This window comes from Acomys russatus, chromosome 13, assembly GCF_903995435.1.
Source record: "Acomys russatus chromosome 13, mAcoRus1.1, whole genome shotgun sequence".
Lineage (NCBI taxonomy): Eukaryota > Metazoa > Chordata > Mammalia > Rodentia > Muridae > Acomys > Acomys russatus.
In genome coordinates, this window is record NC_067149.1 from 11,392,080 (window position 1) to 11,417,156 (window position 25,077).

General features: G+C 41.9%; 1 protein-coding gene across 1 annotated transcript in view; it reads left to right on the forward strand.

The window, feature by feature from the left end:
- Positions 1 to 25,077, forward strand: part of Tacr1 (tachykinin receptor 1) — a 156,281-nt gene that overhangs the window by 87,291 nt on the left and 43,913 nt on the right. Inside the window, exon 2 of the mRNA XM_051154655.1 lies at positions 3,654 to 3,848. Within this exon, the coding sequence (XP_051010612.1) occupies positions 3,654 to 3,848 (195 nt within the window). The remainder of the gene's footprint in view (positions 1 to 3,653; positions 3,849 to 25,077) is intronic.

Sequence of the window (25,077 nt, forward strand, 5' to 3'; positions counted from 1 at the left end):
TCATACTGACCAAAAATTGCTCTACTGGTATTCTGGGCCCAGTCCTTCCGCAGAGCTCCTAGGAGACCAGAGACTACAGTAAAGCAATTACATGGGTTTGTGTGAAGCCAGCTAACAGCTGTGCAGATGTTTGTGTATTGTTAAAGTCTGAATCTGGCTGTCTAACCCACAGAAACCAGAAATAACTGCCTGTCAGATATTTAGACCCCAATGGCTGTATAAAATACCATTCCCACTCTGAGAGGGAAGTGCATATTTTAAAGTAGTGAGTCCATAAAATTCATTTTAAACAAATGTGCACCAGGAGACACTTTTTCAGACAGACAGGCAGGATCATTGTGTAATGTGAAATGCAGAGTGTCATGTCTCCTGTGCCTCAGATCTCTGTGGCATCTCAGAAGCTGTGCACAGCTTTAAACATGCCAACCTATCTGGATGACATCTCTTAATCTAGAACATGGGTGTGAGGGGACGCAAGAATGGCTGAGTCTCTAAGCCAGTGGTTCTCAATCTTCCTAGTGCTGTGACCCTTTAATACAGTTCCTCATGCTGTGGTGACCCCCAGCCATAAAATTATTGTCATTGCTACTTCATAACTGTAAAGTTGCTACTGTTATGAATCGTAATATAAATAGCTGTGTTTTCCAGTGGTCTTAGGTGACCCTTGTGAAAGGGTTGTTGGACTCCCCACAGTTGAGAACCGCTGCAAAGAGCTGTTGATCACTCACTGTACTCCCAATATCCACAAAAGAGGCTTTTTCCAGGCCATCTTTGTGGACTCTAGTGTCTGCCTCATGATGCATGTGTTCTTAGCCCTACCCTGACCCTTAGATGCTTGAAGGCACAGTGAAAATTCTGATGTTAGATTCACCTTTGAGCTTTTTGGCTGTTTCAGCTTTTGTTTTTAATTTGTACTTATTGTGTCTCTGTCTCTGTCTGTGTCTCTGTCTGTCCTCTGTCTCTGTCTTTGTTTCTGTCTGTCTCTGTCTCTCTGTCTCTTTCTCTCTGTCTGTCTGTCTATCTCTGTCTCTCTGTCTGCCTGTCTGTCTCTGTCTGTCTCTGTCTCTCTGTCTCTCTGTCTGTCTCTGTCTCTCTGTCTCTGTCTCTGTCTCTCTGTCTCTCTCTCTCTCTGTCTCTCTCTCTCTCTGTCTCTCTCTCTCTCTCTCTCTCTCTCTCTCTCTCTCTCTCTCTCTCTCTCTCTCTCTCTCTCTCTCTCTCTCTCTCTCTCGTGTGTGTGTGTGTGTGTGTGCATATATTCCATGGCATGGCCCACATGTGGAGGAAGTCAGAGAACACTTTTCAGAAGTGGGTTTTCTCCTTCCACCTGGTTGAGGTAAAGTCTCTCTTGCTGTTTCTGCCACACTGAGTAGCCAAGCAAGCTAGCCTATAGGATTCTGGGCAATTCTTTTCTCTCTACCTCCCGTCTTACAGGAGAAATTAGGGGATTTCAGGTGGGAACCACTACATTTGGCTTTCTGTGCGGCCTCAGGATTGAACTCAGATCATCAAACTTTAACAGTCAATAAGCACTTTTACCCACCAGGCCATCTTGTCAGCCTTGTTGTTTTGGCTTATTTGGGTTTTGTTTGTTTGTTTGTTTGCTTGCTTGCTTGCTTGTCTGTGTTAAGACAGGGTCTCATGTAGCCAAGGATGGCCTTGAACTTATGATTCTACTACCTTTACTTCTTGTGTGCACATATTAGAAGCTTGCACCACTGTGCCCAGCTTATGTGGTACTGTGGATGCAACCCCAGGGCCTTGTGTATACTAGGCACTGTGTAACAGAAGGTGGCCACATCCCCATCCCAAAAGCTCTCAAAAGTTACTAGAGAGGAGTAGAACTGTGAACTCTCCCTCCCTCACTCACTCTCTCCCCTTTCCCTCACCCTCCCTCTCCCCTCTGGTGCAATCCCTCTGAGGTTTGTGTCTACGGTTTCCTCATGAACTCACTAGGTGGTAGCTGATGCCATTCTACCAGCTGAGCTCTTAATGCACATGCAGCTCACTGCTAAGCTTTTATAATGCCACATAAGGACTCTTAAAACTGCTGCAATCACACCGTTTAAGAAGGACCCGGTCTGAAACCTGCATCAGGCTTTTTTCATCATTATGCAAGCATTTGCGTGTTTCTACAGGATAAGACAGCTGCAGGGTCATGAGGCCATGTAACCTTCTGGTACCATCATAGCAGAGCTTTGCATACCGAGACCTCTTCTGCAGTGCCTATCAGCATTGTCCCTTCATCCCACTGGCATAAAAGAGAAGTTTTAGGGATGTGTGTGGCTCAGTGCAGAGCAATTGCATGGCAAGAACAAGGTCCTGCGTTCAGTCTCTGTCACCAGGAGGGAAAGGAGGACAAAATTCTTTTTTATTATTATTTAATTATGTGTGTGCATGCGTATGTGTGAGTAAAGGTGCACATGAGTGCAATTGCCCAAGGAGGCCAGAAGAGGGTGTCAGATGCCCTGGAGCTGCAGGGACGTGATGGTCAGCCTTGAGCCACCCACTCAGCCCGTCTGGAAGAACAATTAGGGCTCTTAGCCTAAAATATCTTTCTAGCCTCAAGGTTAAAGTTCTTGATGTTGGAAGTTCTTACAACGCATTGTTTTTCTCATTCTGTAAGTCGCTAACATGTATTTGGCCATCAGGGTTGCACTACAAGCACGGCAAGAACGAAAATATCTCTTCAAATGCTGCTGATTGGAGTCCCAACTCTGTAAAATATGTCTGTCTTTCCTTATGAGTTTTTACTAGTGTGTGTCATAAGTCCGGCAGTCTAAGGATAGAGTATTAAAAATAGTCCAGAAAATACTTATAAATAATCATTTGAGAAGGGCTGCAGGAGGGAGAACTCAGCCGGTGAGAGCTTCTGGTGCAAGTATGAGGACCTGAGATTTTTCCACTGATGCAGGGTCTCTCCCTGAACCCAGAGCTCAGATCTCAGCCAGCACCAACAGTCCTCCTGTCTCTGATCCCCTTGGGCCTAAGGTCACAGGCATTTGTGGAGACACAGACCGGACTTCGCTACATAGATTCTGGGACCTGAATGCCAGACCTCACAGTTCTAGAGCAAGAGGTCTTAACCTGTGAGGCATCTCTCAAGATCCCCCCTGCCTATCCACCCTGAAAAGGACCGACCTGAATTTGATCCCCCAGAAAGCATATGAAAGAGTTGGGGCATGGTGGTGCCCCACTTGTAATCCCAGCATTGTGGAGGCAGGGTCAGGCAGATCCCTGTAGCTTGATGACCAGCTAGCTTAGCCTAATTAGTGAGCCCCAGGGTCCAGAGAAAGACTGTCTCAGAGGACAGGATAGATGCTTTCTGAGGAAGGACACTGGGGATTGACTTCTGACCTCTACAAATAGACAAACACAAATATTAGAAACCAGTGAGTTTCTTTATATATAATTTATTTTTATGTTCATTAGTGTTTTGCCTACATGTATGTCTGTGTGAGAGTGTCATAAGCCCTGGAAATGGAGCTACAGACAGGTGTGAGCTGCCATGTGAGTGCTGGGAATTGAACCCGGGTTCTCCAGAAGAGCAGCTAGAGCTTTTAACCACTGAGCCAACTTGTCAGCCCCTTCCAGGAATTTTTGTAGGCAGGAGAAAGAGACAATGACAGACCATTGCCCTCTCTCCTTTACCGCAGGTACATGGCCATCATCCACCCTCTGCAGCCACGGCTGTCGGCCACCGCTACCAAAGTGGTCATCTTTGTCATCTGGGTCCTGGCTCTCCTGCTGGCCTTCCCACAGGGTTACTACTCCACCACAGAGACCATGCCCAGCAGGGTCGTGTGCATGATCGAGTGGCCTGAGCATCCGAACAGGACTTACGAGAAAGCGTGAGTAGAGATTTGCCAACCTTGTGCTGTGCACTGTGGAAACTTCCTCAGCCCTAGTTCTTTCTTCCTTCCCTCTTCTGTAGTCTTTTGTCAATGAAGGTTTCTCATGTGCCTGTCTGCCTGCCTTTCTCACAACCATTTCTCTGACACAGTGTTGACACATCCACCGCGATCAGGAAGTGGTACCCACAGGACCGTGAAAGACACGTTAAGAATATTAAGACCTAGTTCCCATTACAGGATGCTAGAACAACAGACCCTTTGAGTGCCCCATTGGCCTTTTGTCTAAGATGCTCTCCTGCCAGGGTCTGTGTTTCTGCTATGCCATTGTGCTAGGCACGGCATGCTGGAAGGCGGAGATGTCTCCACTCCAGTCACTCTCAACAACATCCTTCCCTTCTCCCCTCTGATACAATCTCTCTGCAGCATGGTCTGTGATTTCCTCATGAAGTTAAGTGGTCACTGCTCAGGGGGCAGCTGGTACCATAGCACGCATGTCATAGGCTACCTCTCTTTCCCATATACCACAGCCCTGCTCCCTGGCCCCCTGTCTTCATCCTGAACAATGTCACTGCCCTTGAATCTTTTATCTCTAGGAAAGCATCCATCCAAACCCCTTTCAGGAGTTTACACTATGAAAAATGAGACCTCCCCACTCAGAGGAAGTCACGGAAAGAAAACCTTTTAGTGTCTAGGGTTTGCAGAGCACATACAAGCAGGCCCGCTCATGTCCTTGTCAGAGGGCTGGTCACGGACAAGCTTTTCCAAGATCTCTTAGTAATTTTCCCTAATGCCTCTTGCCCTGGAGGCAACACTGAGATACCTTATTCTTACCTCGTTCTGCTCAGCTGAAGGGTGATTTGAAATTTATATAAGCATCTATTGTGTGGACTGACAGCACAGGGATAAAGTGGGTCTTTTGGAAAACCCTCTGCAACCCTTGAATCTCAGGCTTGTTATTCGAATCAAAAACAGCGCTGGTGTTAGAGAGAGAAGACCTGAGATTTTTAATTATGAATTGCCACTAGCCGTGTGATCACAGGCAAGGATCCCAGCATCTCCTCTCCTTTCAAATGGAAGAAAATAAAACATTGTTTCCTGTAAACAAGCATCATGACTCTCAGATGAAATGCTGCGTACCTTACATTGTAAACCGTTAAATGTCAGACGGGACTTAGGAACCAAATTCACTGGATAGCAGTGTAATTGTGTGGCCTTTAGATTTACTAACTGCTAAGATAAAACACGGTATCTGTCATGCCACTTAGATCTGAGAGTTCCAAACCCTGTCCCGCAGCCACTGCAGTGTGTCTGTTACACGGAGCATAAAAATGTGACTTGCCGAGAAGCAATCCGTAAGGTTGAGACATGGCCCTCCAGACACCAACAATGAAATCTAATCCATCAAGCAGTGGATGGTGAATGCTCAACCTACAAGGCGACGCTATAAAATAAGTCTTTCTTATGAAACCACGAGCATGAGCAAGGTCTCGATGATACAAAGAGTGTGGCTTCACCAACAGCCAGGACCTGTGAACATGGCCCAGCCAGGACCTGTGAGCATGACCCAGCCGGGACCCAGCCAAGTTTCCTCTGTGTTAAAATTCCTCATTAAAAAGCTGGCTTGTTTACAAGATACCTACAAGTTCCTTATTCTTACAATAAATTTAAAGCTGAACTAGGAATAGATTTCTCTTCCCACACAGCTGTGGGGTTTTTGTCAGTAAGCAATGGTGCTTAGAGACTTGGTGGAGAACATCTTGTTGATTTGTGTTTATTAATGACTAGAAATTTCCTGAGACTCAACACAGTGCACAGGGATTGTCATCTCTCCTGGTTCTGAGAACTCAGAGGAGGTGTTGCGGGTTGTGTGTCACTGTTTGTTTTTACCATAGTCACTGTTCTAATTTCATTCTGTCACCATAATAAAATGCTCTGACCAAAAGGAAGTCAGGGAAGGAAAGGGTTTATTTGCCTTACACTTCCAGGTCACAGTCCATCATTGAGGAAACTCAAAGCAGAAGCTTGAAGCAGAAACCATACAGGAACGCTGCTGGCTGGCCCACTCTTAGGCAGCTTTCTTACATAGCTCAGGACCACACGTCCAGCGAATGGTGCTTCCCACAGTGGGCTGGGCCCCTCCACATCAATTAAAATATCCCATCAGACAGACCAACATGATAAAGACAATTATTCAATTGTGGTCCTTTTTGGATGAGTCTGGGCTTTGTCAAATTGATGGTTAATGAAAAGATGGTAACCTGTAAAACATGACTCTGGTTTACGAGCATTTGGGATTATTTACTCAAGAGGTATACTACATGTTTGTTTTCCAATGCTAAGTTTAAAAAGTCTATTCGCCATCCTTTCACACATTGACTCTGATACAAACTTCATTCAAGAGCATAGCACAGTTTCCATATTAAGTGCTGTTTTCTGTGTGCCAGTATCCTCTATAATGTATTATGCTGTATTTCTAGAGGTTTAAATCTCAGCATGTGATATTCTCTTCTTTTGGAACTAATGATTGTGTCCTTTCCCCAGTATGCAATAATCCCAAAGGTGACACCGAATGGAAACCTTGTTTTGGGGGCATTGTGATAATTAGGGTGAACATGTTGGCTCTACCTCAAGAGAGATCAGTTCCCGGCCTGATCACCTTCTAGTTCAATCATTGGGTCTTTAAGGCTTCAAGCCTGCTAGTATATTCCACATAGATGTATTTGAAGAAGTGAGTGTGATAGTTAACCCTAATGGTCAGTTCGACAAGATTCAGCATCACCATGGAATCACACCTCTAGATGTGAGGATGTTTCCAGACACATGTAATTAAGAGAGGAAGACCCAGCCTGCATAGGGGTGCCACCACCCATGGGCTAAGATCCAAGGACTGACTTGAAAGGGGACAGCAAGCTGAGCACCAGCATTCATGTCTTTCTGCTTCTTGGCTGTGGGTACCATGTGATCAGCTGCCTCAGGCTCCTGCCTCCATGCCTCCTCCACTCTAATTGACTGTATTTCCTCACGCTGTGAGCCAAACTAACCGTCCTGCCTTAAGTTGCTTTTCCCAAGGTGTTTTGTCACAGCAACAAGACAAGTTACTAATATAAGAAGCAAATAGCTCACACGAAGTGTGGCACCAGGGTCTGGTGTGTGCTAAGGGTCCAACATATGCTGATGGTTGAGATTAGCAGCACTCCCTGATCGGGTTGCCGGCAGGGAGATAGCATGCTGAGCAGATGCTTAGGCTCAATTTCTGATAGATCATTTGTGCCAACAAATTAAGTACATAGAAGCATTGTGCAAAATATCATAAATGCCTTCTGACCACAAGGTGAACTCCCAAAGCTAATCATTCAGATCCTTTAGTAGTGCACAAATTCAGTGAAGTGCTGTGAAAGACAAATGGCTCAATAAAATAATAGACTAAGTATTAAACACACTCATTACAAAAAAGTTCAAATATCCAATTAGTGTATAAAGAGACACTCAACTTAATTCATCATGCATGAAATAGAAATTTAAACTGTTAAGGAGGTCATGACACACATCTTCAGACTAGCCTATATCTTGACCCAACTAAGTTTTCTAAGTTTTTGCAAAGATGGATGCAATGAGAACTTTTGCTGGCTGCTAGAAAAAAAAAATCTAAATTTACAAAATCACATTGTAAAATGTTCTAATAGTATCTAGAAAACCAGAAGTTATACAAGCCCAGACATTTCTCTCAGCAGTAATTACACTAGAAAAGCTTGTGCATTATGAATTAAATGTGTATAACAGCTTTTTCAGCTCAGCATTATTCTTACTCATTCAAGCTGGAGAGATTTCATTTGTCCATCAATAGAATAAGTTTTAATTGTACACCCTATATCACTAATAAAATCATTCATATGTAGCTCTATGAATGGCTCTCGCGGAACTTTAGAATAAGCATAACAAAATGGCATTTTTGAGCTACCAAGAAGAGACTTGATATCCTATGAGCATATACAGGGGGAGGAGGTCCCCCTCAGTCACAGTCATAGGGGAGGGGAGAAGGAGGGAGGAATGGGAGGATACAAGGGATGGGATAACAATTTAGATGTAATATAAATAAATTAATAAAATATATTTTTAAAAAATATATATATATATATAATGAGTTGAATTCCATCAAGAAAGTGACACCATGTAAGCAAAGATCAGTTTCTCCTTCAGAAAGGACAGTGGTGTGATTGGGAGCCTCTGAGGGAACAGTGTGGACAGTGGTGTGGTGAGGAAGAGTCACCTGGGGAGCCTCTGAGGGGACAGTGTGGACAGCGGTATGATGGGAAAGAGTCACCTGGGGAGCCTCTGAGGGGACAGTGTGGACAGTGGTATGATGAAGAAGAGGTGTCTGGGAGCCTCTGGGAAGATGGTTTGGTTATGCCTCTTGGACTTGATGGTTGTAGGGTCTGTGTTTGCTTAAATGTTGTTTGTAAGAACAGGCAATTTGTTACTTTGGGCATTGCATAATTTATATTTTTAACATAAAATTAAATGTAATTCAAAGCTTCTGATTTTTGCAAACTCTTAAGAAGATCTTTTCTTTAGGATAGACCAAAATATTCTGCCTTGAAGAAATAGAAGAAATTTTCTTTTGAGGTGTAGCCTCTGCCTGGGACGACGTTCCTTGCAGGAACTGGACTTTGAATACATCATATCAGAATGACTCTCACTTATTCTGTCACCTACTGGACCTCTTGTTTTTGCTTTGCTGACTCCTATCAGTCACTTCACCTTGAGGTTCCCCAACTAGTTAAGGAAAGATAAGGCAAACTCCTGTCCCCAGGAGGGACTCGCGCCATGCTTGTGCTCTCTTCCGGGACAGGAGACTCCAGACCACAAACATAGGCGTATGTGCAGATGTTCACTTCCACAAAGTCATTTTACAAGTTTCTTCTGTGTTTTGAAAGATGAGTATAACAGGAGTTCCTATGACTCTCTAAGCTATGTGGACTCCTGTTCCAACTAACCTGTTGTCTTAGTTTGCTTTCTATTGTCGTGATAAAGATCATGAGCAAAAGTAAATTGAGGAGAAAGGGTTTGCCTGGCTTGCACTTCCTCATTACAGTCAAGGAAGCCAGGGCCGGAACTCGTGCAGGAACCTAGAGGCAGAATGTGTGCAGGAGCACTGACTACTGCCTTGCTCCTCAAGGCTTGCTCAGCCTACTTTCCTATACAAGCCAGAGGCACCTGCCTAGGAGTAGTACCACCCACAGTGGAATGAGTCATCCCACATCAATTATTAGTCAAGAAAACACACCCTACAGACCTTCTCACAAGCCATTCTAATGGGGGCGTCATCTCAATTGAAGTTCCCGCTCTTCAGACTTCTCTAGTTTGTGTCAAGTTGACAGAAACTAACCACATATGTACCGACGAATAGTCTTCCAGATGAATATTATTCTTCATTTCATTTGAGGACACATTTATGAGTCAGCAAAAATACAGTCTCGCAAAACACAACTTATTATGCATATTAGTCTGCATCCTGGTTTTGATCTTAACAATATGTCTTGAAATCTTTCTGTGCTGACACACAAAGGGCCTCTCTGCTTATTCCAGTGACACAGTGTTGTAGTCTTTGAACTTATAACATCATTTCCACAGTTGTCAGTTGATGAGAATTGGATGGTTTCCCACTTTTGGTTGTCATTGTGAATAACCTTACATCTATCATGTAAGGATATCTAAATATAAATTAACAAAAGTGGAAGGTGAGGTTTTTTATCTTAATATTTTTCCTCTATACAGAATTATATCAAGGTACATTCTCACCAGTAATGTGTGAGAGTCCCTGCTCCTCCTCTGCAAGCCAACAAAGTATCATGTCAAAGCTTTAGAATTTTCCCAGCCAAAACGGAAATACGGCATCTCATTAATGCTAAAATGAATGCGCCTTTTGTCGTGAATGAGTTGAAATAGCTTTTCATATTTTAGAGACTTTCACATACATTTGTATTCTATCATTCCAATGTGTTATGAATTATTTCTTATGTCATAAGCGTATATTTCCAACATGATGTGAATATATGTGAAAAACAATAGAAAGATAAAGACAGAATGATAAATGATTAATTGGCTGATTGATAACTAACATAGGTAGATGATAGAGGAAGTACGGAGAGAGATAGACAGATAGATAATGATAAATAGGTAGACAGACAGGTGGTATACAGGTAGATAGACAAATAGGTAGGTAGGTAGATGACAGATACATAGATGCATAGATACATAAATAGATACATAGATACTTAGGTAGATAGTAGATACATACATAGATAAACACATGATAGATAGATAGTAGATTGATAGATAGACACATAGAAGATAGATAATGATGTAGTGCTACACAGAGCTATGATGTAAAGAGAGATGAATATGGTAAATAGGTGACAAATATTCAAGTAGATGGTGATAGAAAATAAGATAACAGATGATGCATAGATAGATTGATGGATCGATAAATAGAATATAAATGACGCTAGTTAATAGATGATAGATGATAAATCAACAGGTGTTGCTGGGTAGATAGATATCATGATAAGTAGATAGGTAACTGAACTTTCAAGTGGGCTGCTTCTAGGTGCATCCCTGGATCCCTGGGAAGACAAGTTGATTTCTTCTGTTGTTCTCTGCTGATGTTTACAATCTGCAGTAATAGAAAATTATGCCAGTGCAATAATGTCGCAAAAACGGGGGCTTGGGCTCATCATGAATATTAATTTGCAATTGACCCTGCCTTAATTTATCAACCCAGCAGCCTGCTTGTGGCTGATCTAGCAAGGCAGTGAACTAACCCAGGGGCTCTTATAAAAAGTGAATTTGATTGACAAGTGTTGAACAAAGATTTCATGTGTGGCCCAAAGCAACTCTACTCACTAGAGCAAAAATCACAGAAAAGATGCGATATAAAGAAGAAAACCCCTGTCTTTATCTAAGGCACTTCTGCTCACCACTTCCGTTAGACGTACAGTAGTTTTTGAGGGAATGCAGCTAAGGCTGGTCCCTCTTGCCTGTGCTGTACGGGCTGCATGGTGGCAGCAGTCCAGGAGGAACCAAGGCAGTGCTCTTAATGACAGGAGTGATGAGTGAACTGATCTTTCTTCATTGGCAGACCTACCACCAAGACCAAGAAATAATCTGCAACGAGCAAGAAAACTGAGAGACAGCCAAGCAATCTAGACAGCTAGGGGGATTTCAGCATCATTAATTCATTTATTAATTCTTGTCATCTGTCATTTCCTGCTAATTACACTGCTATGTACATGACTTTGTGGTATAGTGTGAGCAAGACATGTCTATTCTGAATCCAAGAACTCCCTGTATTGTCACAGGAGATTATGCAACAATTCTTGATGAACTACCTGGAGCTGCTGTGGAAATATAAGTCTGAATCTGTACCCATTCTAACAGAAAACTATAAACACATGGCACTGCTGGGGCTGGAGAGGTGGCTCAGTAGTTAACAGCACTGGCTGTTCGTGCAGAGAAGCCAGGTTTGATTCCCAGCCCCCACATCGTGACTTAGAATTCACTTTGATTCCAGTTCCCAGGGTCCAGTGTCCTCTTCTGGTTTCTATGAGCACTTCATGCACGTAGTGTACATACACACAGGCAGGCAAACATTCCTATGGGTGAAAAATAAAAAAAATTTTGAAAACTATGACATTGTCAATATTACACACTTTTTCTTCTTTCAAAACCTATCATTGGAAACCCAACTAAAATTTTACATTTGTGTTCTATATTTCCATTAATAATGGCTGTTGAAAAAAAAATCAATCCTTGGTAGGAAATCACAGCAGAAAAGTAAAAGGAGTTATTAGAAAATACACTGCTGCAGCACATCTGGGATTTCTACATCTTTTATTATTTCATAGAAGGGGGAGAGGTTTCGTGGTCTTGTCTGTTTGTTTGAGTTTTGGGGATTTGTTTTGTTTTGTTTGCTTTGTTTTGTCCTGTTTTGCCAAGCTGCTTCAGGCTTTTAGCCAAGAAATATAGGTATATTTGTGGTTTGGCTATTTGTATCCCATCTCTTTCCCCATACTCACTGCATTTATAAACATATCCCAGAGCCCCTAGCATCGTCATCACAATAGGTGATAATCAGCTAAACCAAGAAGGAAGAATTCTTTGGTGCTGTTGGAGAGATGGTACCGTGGAATGCAGGACTAGAGGGGTATGAATGGTATGAGTGGGGAGGAAAATCATGGGGGCCAGGGTTAGCTGGGAAGGGGGGCCGGAGAGTCAAGCAGGGAGGAAGTGGAGAAGGGATAACTAACACTAAGATTGTTTGAAACAGCCACATAGAAATTTACTATAAGTTACTATAAGCTATACATAATGTTATATTATATATAAACATGTTAGCCAGGAGTGGTGGCGCATGCCTGTAACCCCAGCACTCGGGAGGTAGGGGCAGGCGGATCACTGTGAGTTCGAGGCCAACCTGGTCTACAAAGTGAGTCTAGTACAGCCAAGGCTACACAGAGAAACTCAGCCTGGAAAACAAAACAAAACAAAACAACAACAGAAAAAATGCGAGAGGTTATCAAACAAAAATCTCAAAATCAGGAGTGGTATACCCATCCCCTTTTGAGTTGTTGGACTTGGGTCACAGGACATGGCAAAATCAAGCTGATTTTGACTTGGAAATTTTCTCCATACTGGCTAGCTTTTCTAGTGACAGAAGGTACTGTGCAGGCTACCAATGGAGAAAAGTCATCAACAGCTATGACCTCTGTAAGCTACAAAAATGACTAGACTGCCAAAATATACTCATTGGTGCAAGAGTGGAATGAATTGTATAGAAGTCATCAACTACTTTCTGATTGAATATAAAGCCCACTCCACCATATGGAACTTATGCCTGGGACTGTAAACCTGTCCACAAACTGATGGCTCAGGAGCTCATAGGCCCTGAGCTACTATTATTTTGTTAAATGGACACAGTATCATACTGCCTTCTAAACACTTACCTGTATACCCAGAGATTAGTACATCCATTAGCCCTCAGCAGCAGAGATTCTTTCTGCAATGTATGTGGTTAATACTGGGCAAATTACACATCCTTAGCAGCATTTAATTATAAGGTAAAAGTATAAATGTGGAAAACTTAGGATGGGATCATCGATTTGGGATTCTATTTTTTTTTAATAATGTATTCACATTACATCCCAATTGTTACCCTCGCTCATATCTTCCCATTCCTACCCTCCCTCCTTATTCTGCCCTATTCCCCTCCCCTAATCCTCTGACAGGGGGAGACATCCTCCCCTATTATCTGACCCCAGCCTATCAGGTGTCATTAGGATAGCCTGCATCTTCTTCCTTTGTGGACCCGCAAGGCCACTCCGCCAAGGGGAAGTTATCAAATCTCGGGCACCAGAATTCATGTCAGAGGCAGTCCATGCTACTGCCCCCGCCCACACATGCACCCCACATGGAGTGAGCTGTCCATTGGTTGGACAGGAGGTCTAGGTTCTGTGCATGCATTGTCTTCAGTTGGTGCATCAATTTGTGCAGGCCCCCAAAATTCCACCAGAGAACTCCTACAGCTGATAAACACCTTCAGCAAAGTGGCTGGGTACAAGATTAATTTTTTAAAAAGTCTGTAGCCCTCCTGTATACAAATGACAAACAGGCTGAGAAAGAGATTAGGGAAACCATACCCTTCATAATAGCCACAAATAATAAAAAGTATCTTGGTGTAACTCTAACCAAACAAGGGAAAGACTTGAATGGGAAAAAAAATTCAAGTCTCTGAAGAAAGAAACTGAAGAAGTTATCAGAAGATGGAAAGATCTCCATGCTCATGGATCGAGAGAATCAGCATAGTAAACATGGCCATCTTACCAAAAGCAACTTACAGATTCAGTGCAATCCCTATCAAAATACCTACACAATTCTTTACACACCTTGAAAGATCAATTCTCAACTTCATATAGAAAAAAAAAACAGAATAGGTAAAACAATCCTGTACAATAAAAGATCTTCCGAAGGAATCTCCATCCCTACTCTCAAGCTGTACTATAGAGCAACAGTAATAAAAATAAAAAAAAAAATGGCATGGTACTGGCATAGCAATAGGCTGGTTGATCAATGGAATCCAATCAAAAACCCAGAAATAAAACCACACACATGGACAATTTGGGATTCTTCTGGGAGGCTGCAATCAGCTTCTAATTCTGCTGCCCTCAGGTTGAGACGATAAAGCTTAAACAGGCCTGAGAGCCTAATGTTCAGCCAGATGGAAGATAGGCACTTGTAAAACCAGAAATAATCAAATTGGCACTGGCTGGGAAGCAGAAGGGGGAAAAATACTGCTCATGAATTGTATTTAGGAGCTGGGGAGATGGCTCAGTGAGGAAGAATGCCTGCTGACATTAGGACATAAGTCCAAACCCCTAACACCTATTTAAAAAAAAAAAAAAAACAGGCTTGGCCATATGTATCTGTAACACCAGCGCTGTGAGAAGTGGACCAAAGCGGTGAGTTTGATAGACCCTGCTGGTCCTGCCCTAGCTCCAGGTTCAGTAAGAAACAGTCTCAGTGAAATGAAGTGAGAGATCAGAACTTCCTATTCTCTGGCTTCTGCATATGTATGCACAGAGGCATGCACACGTTATGCATACGACACACACACACACACACACACACACTTCAAAGTACATTCCTGCTGACCACTTACATAAAATGCTTTGTGCATTTTTAAAAATCTATTTATACAAGTCCCTGGGATGAAAAAAAAAATAGAGGGCTTTATCATTTACTATATGTACTTGGCATAACTTTTTTTAAATTTTTTATTTTTTTATTAATTTATTCTTGTTACAGCTCAATGTTTATCCCATCCCTTGTATCCTCCCATTCTCCCCCCCCAATTTTCCCATTATTCCCCTCCCCTATGACTGTTCCTGAGGGGGATTACCTCCCCCTGTATATGCTCATAGGGTATCAAGTCTCTTCTTGGCAACCTGCTGTCCTTCCTCTGAGTGTCACCAGGTCTCCCCCTCCAGGGGACATGGTCAGATGTGAGGCACCAGAGTACGTGAGAAAGTCATATCCCATTCTCCACTCAACTGTGGAGAATGTTCTGACCGTTGGCTAGATCTGGGTAGGGGCTTAAAGTTTACCGCCTGTATTGTCCTTGGCTGGTGCCTTAGTTTGAGCGGGACCCCTGGGCCCAAATCTGCCTATCATAATGTTCTACTTGTAGGTTTCTAGGACCCTCTGGATCCTTCTATTTTGCTATTCTCCCATGCTTCTCTCATTTAGAGTCCCAATAGGATGTCCTCCCCTCTGTCCCAGTTTCCTGGTACGTGAAGGCTTTTGTGGGACATGCCCCTTGGGCTAGTATGCAGATATAAGTGAGTATATACCATTTGATTCTTTCTGCTTCTGGGTTAACTCACTCATTATGATCATTTCTAGCTCAATCCATTTATCCACAAATTTCGGGAATTCCTTGTTTTTAATAGTTGAGTAGTATTCCATAGTGTAAATGTACCACAGTTTCTTTATCCACTCTTCTACTGAGGGACACTTAGGCTGTTTCCACGTTCTGGCTATTATGAATAAGGCTGCTATGAACATGGTTGAGCAAATTTTCTTGTTGTGTGCTGGAGCATCTTCTGGGTATATTCCAAGGAGTGGAATAGCTGGGTCTTGAGGAAGCCCTATTCCCATTTTTCTGAGATAGCACCAGATAGATTTCCAAAGTGGCTGTACTAGTTTGCATTCCCACCAGCAATGAAGGAGTGTTCCTCTCTCCCCACATCCTCACCAGCATGTGGTGTCACTTGAATTTTTGATCTTAGCCATTCTGATGGAATCTCAGAGTTGTTTTGATTTGCATTTCCCTGATGACTAAGGAGGTTGAGCATTTCTTTAAGTGTCTCTCAGCCATTCAATATTCCTCTGTTGAGAATTCTCTGTCTAGTTCCAAGCCCCATTTCTCAAATGGGTTATTTGGTTTGGTGGTGTTTAATTTCTTGAGTTCTTTATATATTTTGGATATCAGACCTTTGTCAGATGTAGGGTTGGTGAAGATCTTTTCCCAGTCTGGAGGCTGTCGCTTTGTTCTCTTGACAGTGTCTCCTGCCTTACAGAAGCTTCTCAGCCTCATGAGGTCCCATTTGTTAATGGTTGACATTAAGTCCTGGGCCGTTGGTGTTCTGTCAGGAAGCTGTCTCCTGTGGTACTTGGCATGACTTAATACAAACATCTGGCAAAGAAGTCTCCAGACACAACTCGTTGAGCCAATTCCATTTCCAAGTGTAGACAGAAATGTCCCAGTTAAAGTACTCAAGGAGCTGGAGAAATGGCTAATTAAGAGTGCTTGCTGCTTTTGCAAAGGACCAGAGTTCAATTCCCAGAACCCACACTGTAGCTCGCAAACATCTGTAATTCCAGTTCCAGAGAATCCAACAGCCTCTCTGGCCTCCACAGGCTCCTGCACACATGTAGTGCACATAAAGTCATGCGAGCAAACACACATATGCAGAAGGCAAAAGCATGAATAAATCTTTAAAATGTCAAAAAAAAAACCCTTCAAGTCATATTAGAATAGCAATGCATTGTTTCAGAGCATGACTTTTTTTTCTAGCAAATAAGATTATTAAATTATCAGGAAATATATTATTATATTTCATTAACTAAATTAGTCAAAGAGAAGCATCTTATTCATCTCCATTAATGCCAAAAGGGTTTGTTAAAATGCAATATCTAATCTCTTAAGGAAAACTGGCTCATATCAGAAATAATCCTGAACAAAAAGAAAACAAAGAGATCTCTTTCCAACAGAAACAAAACAAGAAGACTTGGGATAATTAGGAAAGAGTCAGGATCCGTATGAAAGCAATGGAAAATACCAGATGCCTTGGACTGTACTGAATGACACATGAGAATGCTTGAGAAATGCGTCTTGCAAGACTGAAAACTCAGAAAATACATAATTGTGTCCCTTATGTCTAATATAATTCCATAAAGGTCTGAGTTCTTCAACCAGATCCAAAAGTAAGTTTAGGTGATTAATAAAGGGAGCCTTTTGGATGACTATTTATATATATATATATGCTATTGCAAGAAAAATGTTGAATGGAAGTAAGTAATTTTGGTATCAACAAAATAATGAAAAAGACTAAGAAGAAGCAATTTGCTCTTCCAGCTGCTCTCACATACTACACACACACTCAAATACCACAGATAAACATATATATACATATATACGCGCACACACAAACAAGTACATACGCAAACACACACAAAGCCACAAGTTCATATGTATGTGCAACATTCCCACACTATACTGCACACACACTCACCACCAACCACCAGAGAAATTCAAGTATGTAAAATACCACATTTAGTATGCGCTAAAGACAGCTCATAGTTGTTTAAAGCATGAATAACTCAAAATGCTATGGAACCCTGCACTGAAATGAGCTTGTGAATACCTGTGCAGGCCACCCCAGCTTGGAGAGGCACTGGAGCTGTGAGCATATTTAAATAAACTCCTTTTCTTTTCAAAAGCCAATTTATTTTCATAGGTAACAGGTGTAGCTTCAAAGGCAGGACACATCGTCTCTCTGGCCATCTCTACACCCACTCCCTTGTGTAGAACCGCTGTTCTTGGTCTCCCATGAGCCTTCCAGGGTTTCTTTATGACATCTACTAAAGAATAGACCTATGTTCTTATTTCGTCCTTTGTTAGCACAAAATATATCACACAAGCAACCCTTACTGTTATTTGCTGCAGCAAATCTCACTGCTTCTTTACAGCTGTGTAATATGCTTTTTTCATGCAAACTCTATCGTGGGCTTAGCTCACATGCTTCTGATTTATAGCAGGAGTGTTCCTGGGTTTGCTGCTTTTAATCATATTGCAGTTCATATTTTCCACTCTGATAAGTGTTGCAGGACAGAAAGACTGATCACTTTGCTTAAATCTTGTGTTTCCCAAATTTTTTTGACCACAGACTATTTTGTTAACTCTGTTAGCATCCTACAGGGATATTATTCTCAAGATATATTCTGAAGAAATAAAAAGTCCTGGTTAAACATAAAGCTGGATTTCCTGCTAGCAAATTAAAACCTATACATCTTCCAAATAAAGTGGGATAGAGTAGAGGTTTTCACAGCATAATGCCCAAGGCCACAGCCAGAATGAAACAAGTGCTGGTTCTGATGTAATTATGGGCAAAAATAGATATGAAAATGAGTAGATAGATAGGTCATAGACAGACATATAGATGATGGATGAATGGTAGAATATAGATGATAGATAGATAGATAGATAGATAGATAGATTCATTAAATCATGTACACCAGAGAACTTAATAAAACCATCTTCAAAAATGGAAGAAAATGTAAACAAAGAAATAAAGCATTAATATAATTAAGATCAAAGAGGTCTAGCTAATTAATAACAATAAATCAAGTCCCTCAAAACGGACAGCTTGTGAAAGAATATTAAAATTTATATTCTAAAAATGGAGATAATCTTCTGTTCACTTGACCAGCTTGCACTAAACTTAATGGAAATGCTAAGGATGACCAAGTTTCTAGGGCAGGTAGATACAGTTAGTAGAAAGAGAGTTGGACGCTTTGCATCAATGTCTAAATGCATGCTTGAGGTGAGTCGACAGTTGCACTCTTACGGATTCTTTTTCAATTTTATGTGTATGGATGTTTTGCCTGCAAGTATGTCTACGTACCACGTGTGTGCCTGGTGACTGCTGAGGCCAGAGGAGGGCATCAGATCCTCTGGAACTGGAGTTGGAGATTATTATAAGCCTCTTTGTGGATGCTGGTGCTTTTAACCACTGATCCACCTCTCCAGCCTACCCCCTTAGAAATTAAGGATAAGAATGTATACACACATCCTTGGTGTCAATATGATTAATTAGGTTGTAAATTAGAAACAAATATCCAGCCAGGCACAGTGACTCACACCTGTAATCCCAGCACTCAGGGACGCAGAGGCAGGCAGAGCTCTGTGAGTTTGAGGCCAGCCTTGTCTACAAAATGAGTCCAGGTCAGCCAGTGCTATACAGAGAAACCCTGTTGGAGATACATATATATATATATATATATATATATATATATATATATATATATATATATATATATATATGATAGATAGATAGATAGATCCAATAATTAGAAATTGATTAAGTAATCCGTATGAAGGAGAATGAGACTATTGTTCACAATGTCATTTTGTAAACATATGAACATAAAAATGCATTTAAAACATTATGATCATGAATATTAAACTGAGTCCTAAGTAACGCACATATTTAGGTACATGTAATGTCTCTTGTTAGTCCCCACATGTACTCACAGATTTGGGTGGGGGAGGGTCAGAAGGCTGAAAAGAAAACAATCAAATTTAATGCTCAATATTTTTTAAGTCTTTGTGGCTGCGTGATTACAAATGCTTACTGCTCTTGTAAAGGTCTAAAGTTTGGGTCTCAGCACCCACATCAGATGGTATATAAGAGCCTGTAACTCCAGCTACAGGGAATCTGGTACCTTCTGTACTGTGCAGGCTTCTGCACTCACACATGCATACACACACATACACATAATCTGAAATAAAATAAATCTTTTTAAATGGAATTAAATGTTCATGGCAGTTTTATTTATAATAGCCAAAATTTCTAAGCCAAATGTCCTTTCATGGACAAATAGACAAACTAGTATATGCAATGATATATACATTGACCCAGACATAATGTAATCTCAAAAATTTCAATTAAAGACTGAGAATACAGTTCAGGAGTATGGTGCTTCTTGAGCATGCTTGAGGCCTTATGTTCCTCCTCAACACTACAAATAACAACAATAAACTCATACCATCCTCTTGAAATGACTAAATTTTTTACTTATACATTTATTTTATTACACTTATACAAAATAAACTACATAGAGCAAGAAGAACCATGAAACAATCAGGAATTCTATTAATGTTACATTCATAGTGTTTTGCCTATTTGTATTTGGCAATCTTGAAGAAAACGTTTTCCTATCTTGGTGAGTCTAAAATTCCAAATGTAAATCAATATCTACCATACCTCATCTCTATCAACTTAAAACATCTATCTAGACCTAAAAATATCTCAATCCCTAACAACTAAACTTAATTGTGAAACTAACCTATTTGGTCTTCAACCCCATCAGAGACTTGAGAAGAAATAAAATTAATTACCTGAGTAGACCAGAAGTGCAGGTTAGCAACTTCCAAATTGAAAAAAAAACTGACAGAGACAGTTTGCTGCCTGAACAGTTACCCAAAACTCTCTAGAACGCTGGAGCATCTTCTTCAGCCTTCTGGCTCAATCTATCTGACAGACATATTTGTGAGGCAGGAGCTATTGAGAACTTGCTTATCCTGTTTTGGCAGAGTTTGACCATCAACTCTACTGACTAAATTCTGTCAGTGATTGCCAGTGGCTGGTTTGCCACATTTGAAGCCATCTCCATAAGGAGGTCCTTTAATGTTCATCATCTTCTTTGAGGTAGGCTGGGTGTTGCCAGGAGTTTACCTGTCTTATTGGAAATGACTAAATTTTAATAAAACTAGTGGTTGCCAGGGACTAGCAAAAGTGTGAGTGTGACAATTGTTGTTTGGGCATGAAGGACTCCTATTCCAGGCGTGCTTCCTCATACAAGTGATGTTCAGAGGAAGGTCTTCAGGGAAATGACGACAGAAGGCTGTGGATCAGCTCATTCCTGGGCTGTGACAAAACACCATGACCAAGGCAACTTACACAAGGAAGAGTTTGTTCTGGTTTGTGATGCCAGAGGGATAGAGCCCATTACAGCAGGGAAACATGACAGCAAGAGGCAGGCAAGGCAGCAGGAGCAGGAAGCAGAGAGCGGACTCTAGTGACATTCTTCCTCCAGCAAAGGTGCACCTACTCCCCCAACAGCGCCACCAACTGGAGACCAGCATTCAAATACATAAGCCCATGGGGGACATTTCTCATTCCAACCACTGCAAAAGAATGGGGTTTATTTTAGTCTATAATTCTAGGTAACAGACCATCAATTAGAGGAATTTGTAGTGTTCAGTGACTTCATCTTGAATGATGGAAGTTTTGGTTTCACTTCCCTGAAATTTCAACCCATGCTAACTATAAGTCACTGCATCCACAGTTGTTTTTAAAAACTTTATTGATCTGTGTGTGTGTGTGTGTGTGTGTGTGTGTGTGTGCGCGCGCGCGCGCGCGTGTGCACACGCACACATACACACGCATGTGGAGGTCAGAGGACAACTTTCAGGAGCCCATTTTTCTCCCTCCACTGTGGGTTCCAGGTCACCAAGCTTCTGTGGCAGGTACTCTCCTTCTCTGAGCCATGTCACCTGCCCTGTAAAGGTTAACCTTGATCATCAGCCTGATGAGACTTAGAACACCATGGAAACGCACCTGAGGGTGTTTTCATTTTTTAATAATAAGGGCATTTGCTTTTAGAATAAAAATATAATCTAATGAGAATTAAAGATACAATAAGATCTACATCTTGAATCTGGAAAATAGATCAAAATGTTTTCTGAATTCTCAAGACAGAGTTTTCTGCTATTTCAGTTTTGTGAAGAAATCTGATGCTGTATAATTTTTCTGTTTTAAATCATTTATAATTTCTGTCTCCATGAATTCCAGATTTTTGCTATATATAATATGTGCCATAAAATATGTTTAAAGATTTTATTATATCTATATTTTTCCCGTCATTGCTGAGGCCTTACAATATAACTGCAGTCAGATCTCTAATTTGGGGGAGTTCCTTCTAACCATTCTTCCATCATCAGGCCCCTCTAGCGTGCACAAGTAGTTTTTCCAAATGTGTCTCCCTTGCCATGCTACTCACCCCGATCAACTTTTTCCATTGTCTTTCAAGTTTCTGGGTGAATTCACAAGCATTTCTGGTGAAACCATAAGATCAGGAGACCAGGAGATTAGCTCACTGCCTCTCTGCACTGGAGTTTTCTGTCAGTCAGCTTGCATTTGAAAGCAGGATTTGCTGCTCTGTCAGGGCTGTAATGGCCTCTCAAGTCTTGTTTGAGAAACAAACAAGGGCTTACTTTGAATTTCCATCTATCTTTTGAAATAAGATTTTTCACAGAGACACTAACTCCCCTCAGATTGGTCCCCACATGAGTCGGCCATACACCCCTCCGTGGAAGCCTTTGGGTCATCACCGTCCAATGTAGCCTAGCAATGGGAACTTGGGGTGCATTAAAACTGGAGGAGCCCTTGGCAGAGCTTCCAGTCCTAGATGAAGAGAGGGTGCACCAGCTTGACTGCCCTATAGGTTCAGCCATGCTGCAGCTCGCACGGGGATGCTCAGAGCCCTGTGACATCACTGACCTCTTCACCTCTTCTTGCCAGCAGGAAGTGGCCATCCACCCCGAAGTGTTAGTGCTCTACCCAGTGTCAACTGTACATTCCAAAACTGGTTGGAGGCTTGAGGTGTAGCTTTCCCCCATTCGCTCAGCTCCATCTTTCAGCCCTCTGTACTGGATGGAGCAGGCTCCTGGAGCCTCACCCAACTGCGTTTTTCTTCTAGCTGCTCAACCCTCCTCCGCCAGGTGGCGACAGCTCTGAAGAGCTTGATTCTACCTAGTCAGCAGCACCTTGCAAACATTTCCAGGGCTAAAATGGATATTGACTTTCCTCTGATAACTTCAGGGTCGAATTCAAACAGAAAGAATTAAACCGTATTGATCGACTTTAACCAGAGCACTAACCCCACATTTTGAAATGATTCCTGCTACATTTACAACTAAGAGTACATCAAAATAACCTGTTTTAAGAATTTCTATTTCGCCTACTGACGATAGTGTTCAAAACGATCCATTCCTGGGAATACAATTGGATGGCCCGTAAGTGGCAGTTTCATCTCCGAGGTTTCAGCGGCCATGCTTCTGGCTTACCTTGCCTGTTGTATTGCAGTAATTAAGACTTACAGTATGGAATAGCACTGCCTTTATTCGCTTTTCTTGCTTTTCTGCTGCTATCTTCAGTTCTTTACCCGGAGGTTTGTGGCTATTGGGCTCACAACACAGCTCGTTATTGGAAGCTTTTTTTTTTTTTTTCCAGGAAACTGTTTCTCAGCAGCAACATATTTTATTGTTATAAGGATCCTTCCTCTGCTCCTAATGTGTCGGAGAGTTTTATCGAAACATATGCTGGAGATGCAGCTCAGTTTGTAGAGTTCTTGCATGAAGCCGTGGGTTCGATTCCTAGCACCACATAAACTCAGTTTGGAGGTGCATCACTGAAATCCAGCACTTGGGAGGTGGAGGCTGGAGGATTACAAACTCTACATCATTTTCTCTTGGCTGCATAACAGGTTCGAGGCCAGCCACAATAGATGTAATACATAAGACCTGTCTCAATTTTTAAAATTTTTACCAAAATATGTTGGTATCTAAGAAAAGCATATCCTATCTCCCCATCACCAGAAGTTGTTGTCATTTCATCCCTGTGTCTCTAAGGTAAACCTGTGCTGGTCCTGCCGCTTTGTGCACTAAATATACTGGTCATTAGTTGTATCAGGTATAACATTTATATCGATATTGAAAGGTAGCAGTTTGGTGCTGGAACATTGGTATTAGGAACTTGTGTTTGAACATTGGCACTAGAAATCAAGATCTGAGAGGCTGGAGAGATGGGTTCCCAGCACCCACGGGGGAGGGGGACTCGTTCTCCCATCTGTAACTCCAGCTACAGGGAAGCTAGTGCTCTCCTCTGGCCTCTTTAAGCACACTCTCTGTCTCTCTCTGTCTCTGTCTCTGTCTCTCTCTCTTTGTCTGTCTGTCTGTCTGTCTCTCTATCTATCTGTCTGTCTCTCCCTCTCTGTCTCTCTCTCTCTCTGTCTCTCTCTGTGTCTATCTTCTCTGTCTCTCTCTCTCTCTCTCTCTCTCTGTCTCTCTCTCTCTCTCTCACACACACACACACACACACATACACACACACACAAATAAAATAAATCTTTTATTTTTAAGAAAATGAGACCTGAGCTCTATGCATATTGCTCTTATTTTGAATGGCTTCCGCCCCTCTGGGTTTCCTCCCTGATATGGACAAGGAGAGCCCACACAAATCAAAGCTCCTCAGGATCTTAAGTCATCTTTATTAGTGAAACCCGATCCTGACACAAACAGACCTGCTGTCTTGAGACTGCTTCCTGCTCCACTTTATAATTATGACAAAGTCAACAACTAACTCACCTGTGGGCACTAAGTGTGCCCATTTAACTCCGTGGCCTCCTGATTTTTAAACTATCAGTTTGGATTTGTTTTTCTTTGTCTCAGAACACACCTTGTGGTGTTTTCCTTACTCCCTACTGGAAATGGCTTCCTTGTATGTTTGAGAGTGTGTTTCTCTCCTATAGCAATGCGAACGGCAACCTGAATGGGTCTGGATTATGGGAAGATCATGCTTTTAAAGCTCCACGGAGAGTGCTCTTTTGTTGCTGGAAGCCAAAACTATATCCTCCTTTAATATAAGCCCACCCCCCTGCAATGTTTACAGTATTACATGGTGATCTAAAAAAAGCAAAATGGGTTTGAAATATTAAGTCATCCATAATCGAAAATACATATTGTCAATTTTCAGTCCAAGATAGGTCTTAGCCTTTAATTTTTTTTTTACTCAGTTTTAATTGGGATTCTTTTGGCGTAAGTAATAAAATTTCGCTTTGGATGACGTAGCAGTCTCAGAAGAGGAAACCTCAATTGAGAACACGCCCCTATCCGATTGGCCCACGAGCAAGCCTGTGGTAATTTTCTTCATTGATGACTGATGTGAGAAGGCCCAGATCAATAGGCTTTGCCATCCCTGGGCTGCTGGTCCTGAGGGCTATAAGAAAGCAGACTGAGCAAGACACGGGGAACAAGCCAGTAAGCAGCACCCTCTGAGGTTCCTTTCTTGAGTTCCTGCACTTCCTTCCATGGTGGACCTGTGGGCTGAGAGCTGTAAGCTGGAACAAATCCTTTCCTCTTCAAGCTGTGTTTGATCACAGCAATAGAAACACTAACAAAGATGCTCAGTGATTCAAAATTAACAATAATAACAGCTCTTCAGCATGTCCTAAACTCAAAAAGACAAAAACCATGTGTTCTGTGTCATAAGATCCTAACTGGTAACATATTTGTGCGGTTGCTAAAACTCCTTCCCTTGGGGAGGGA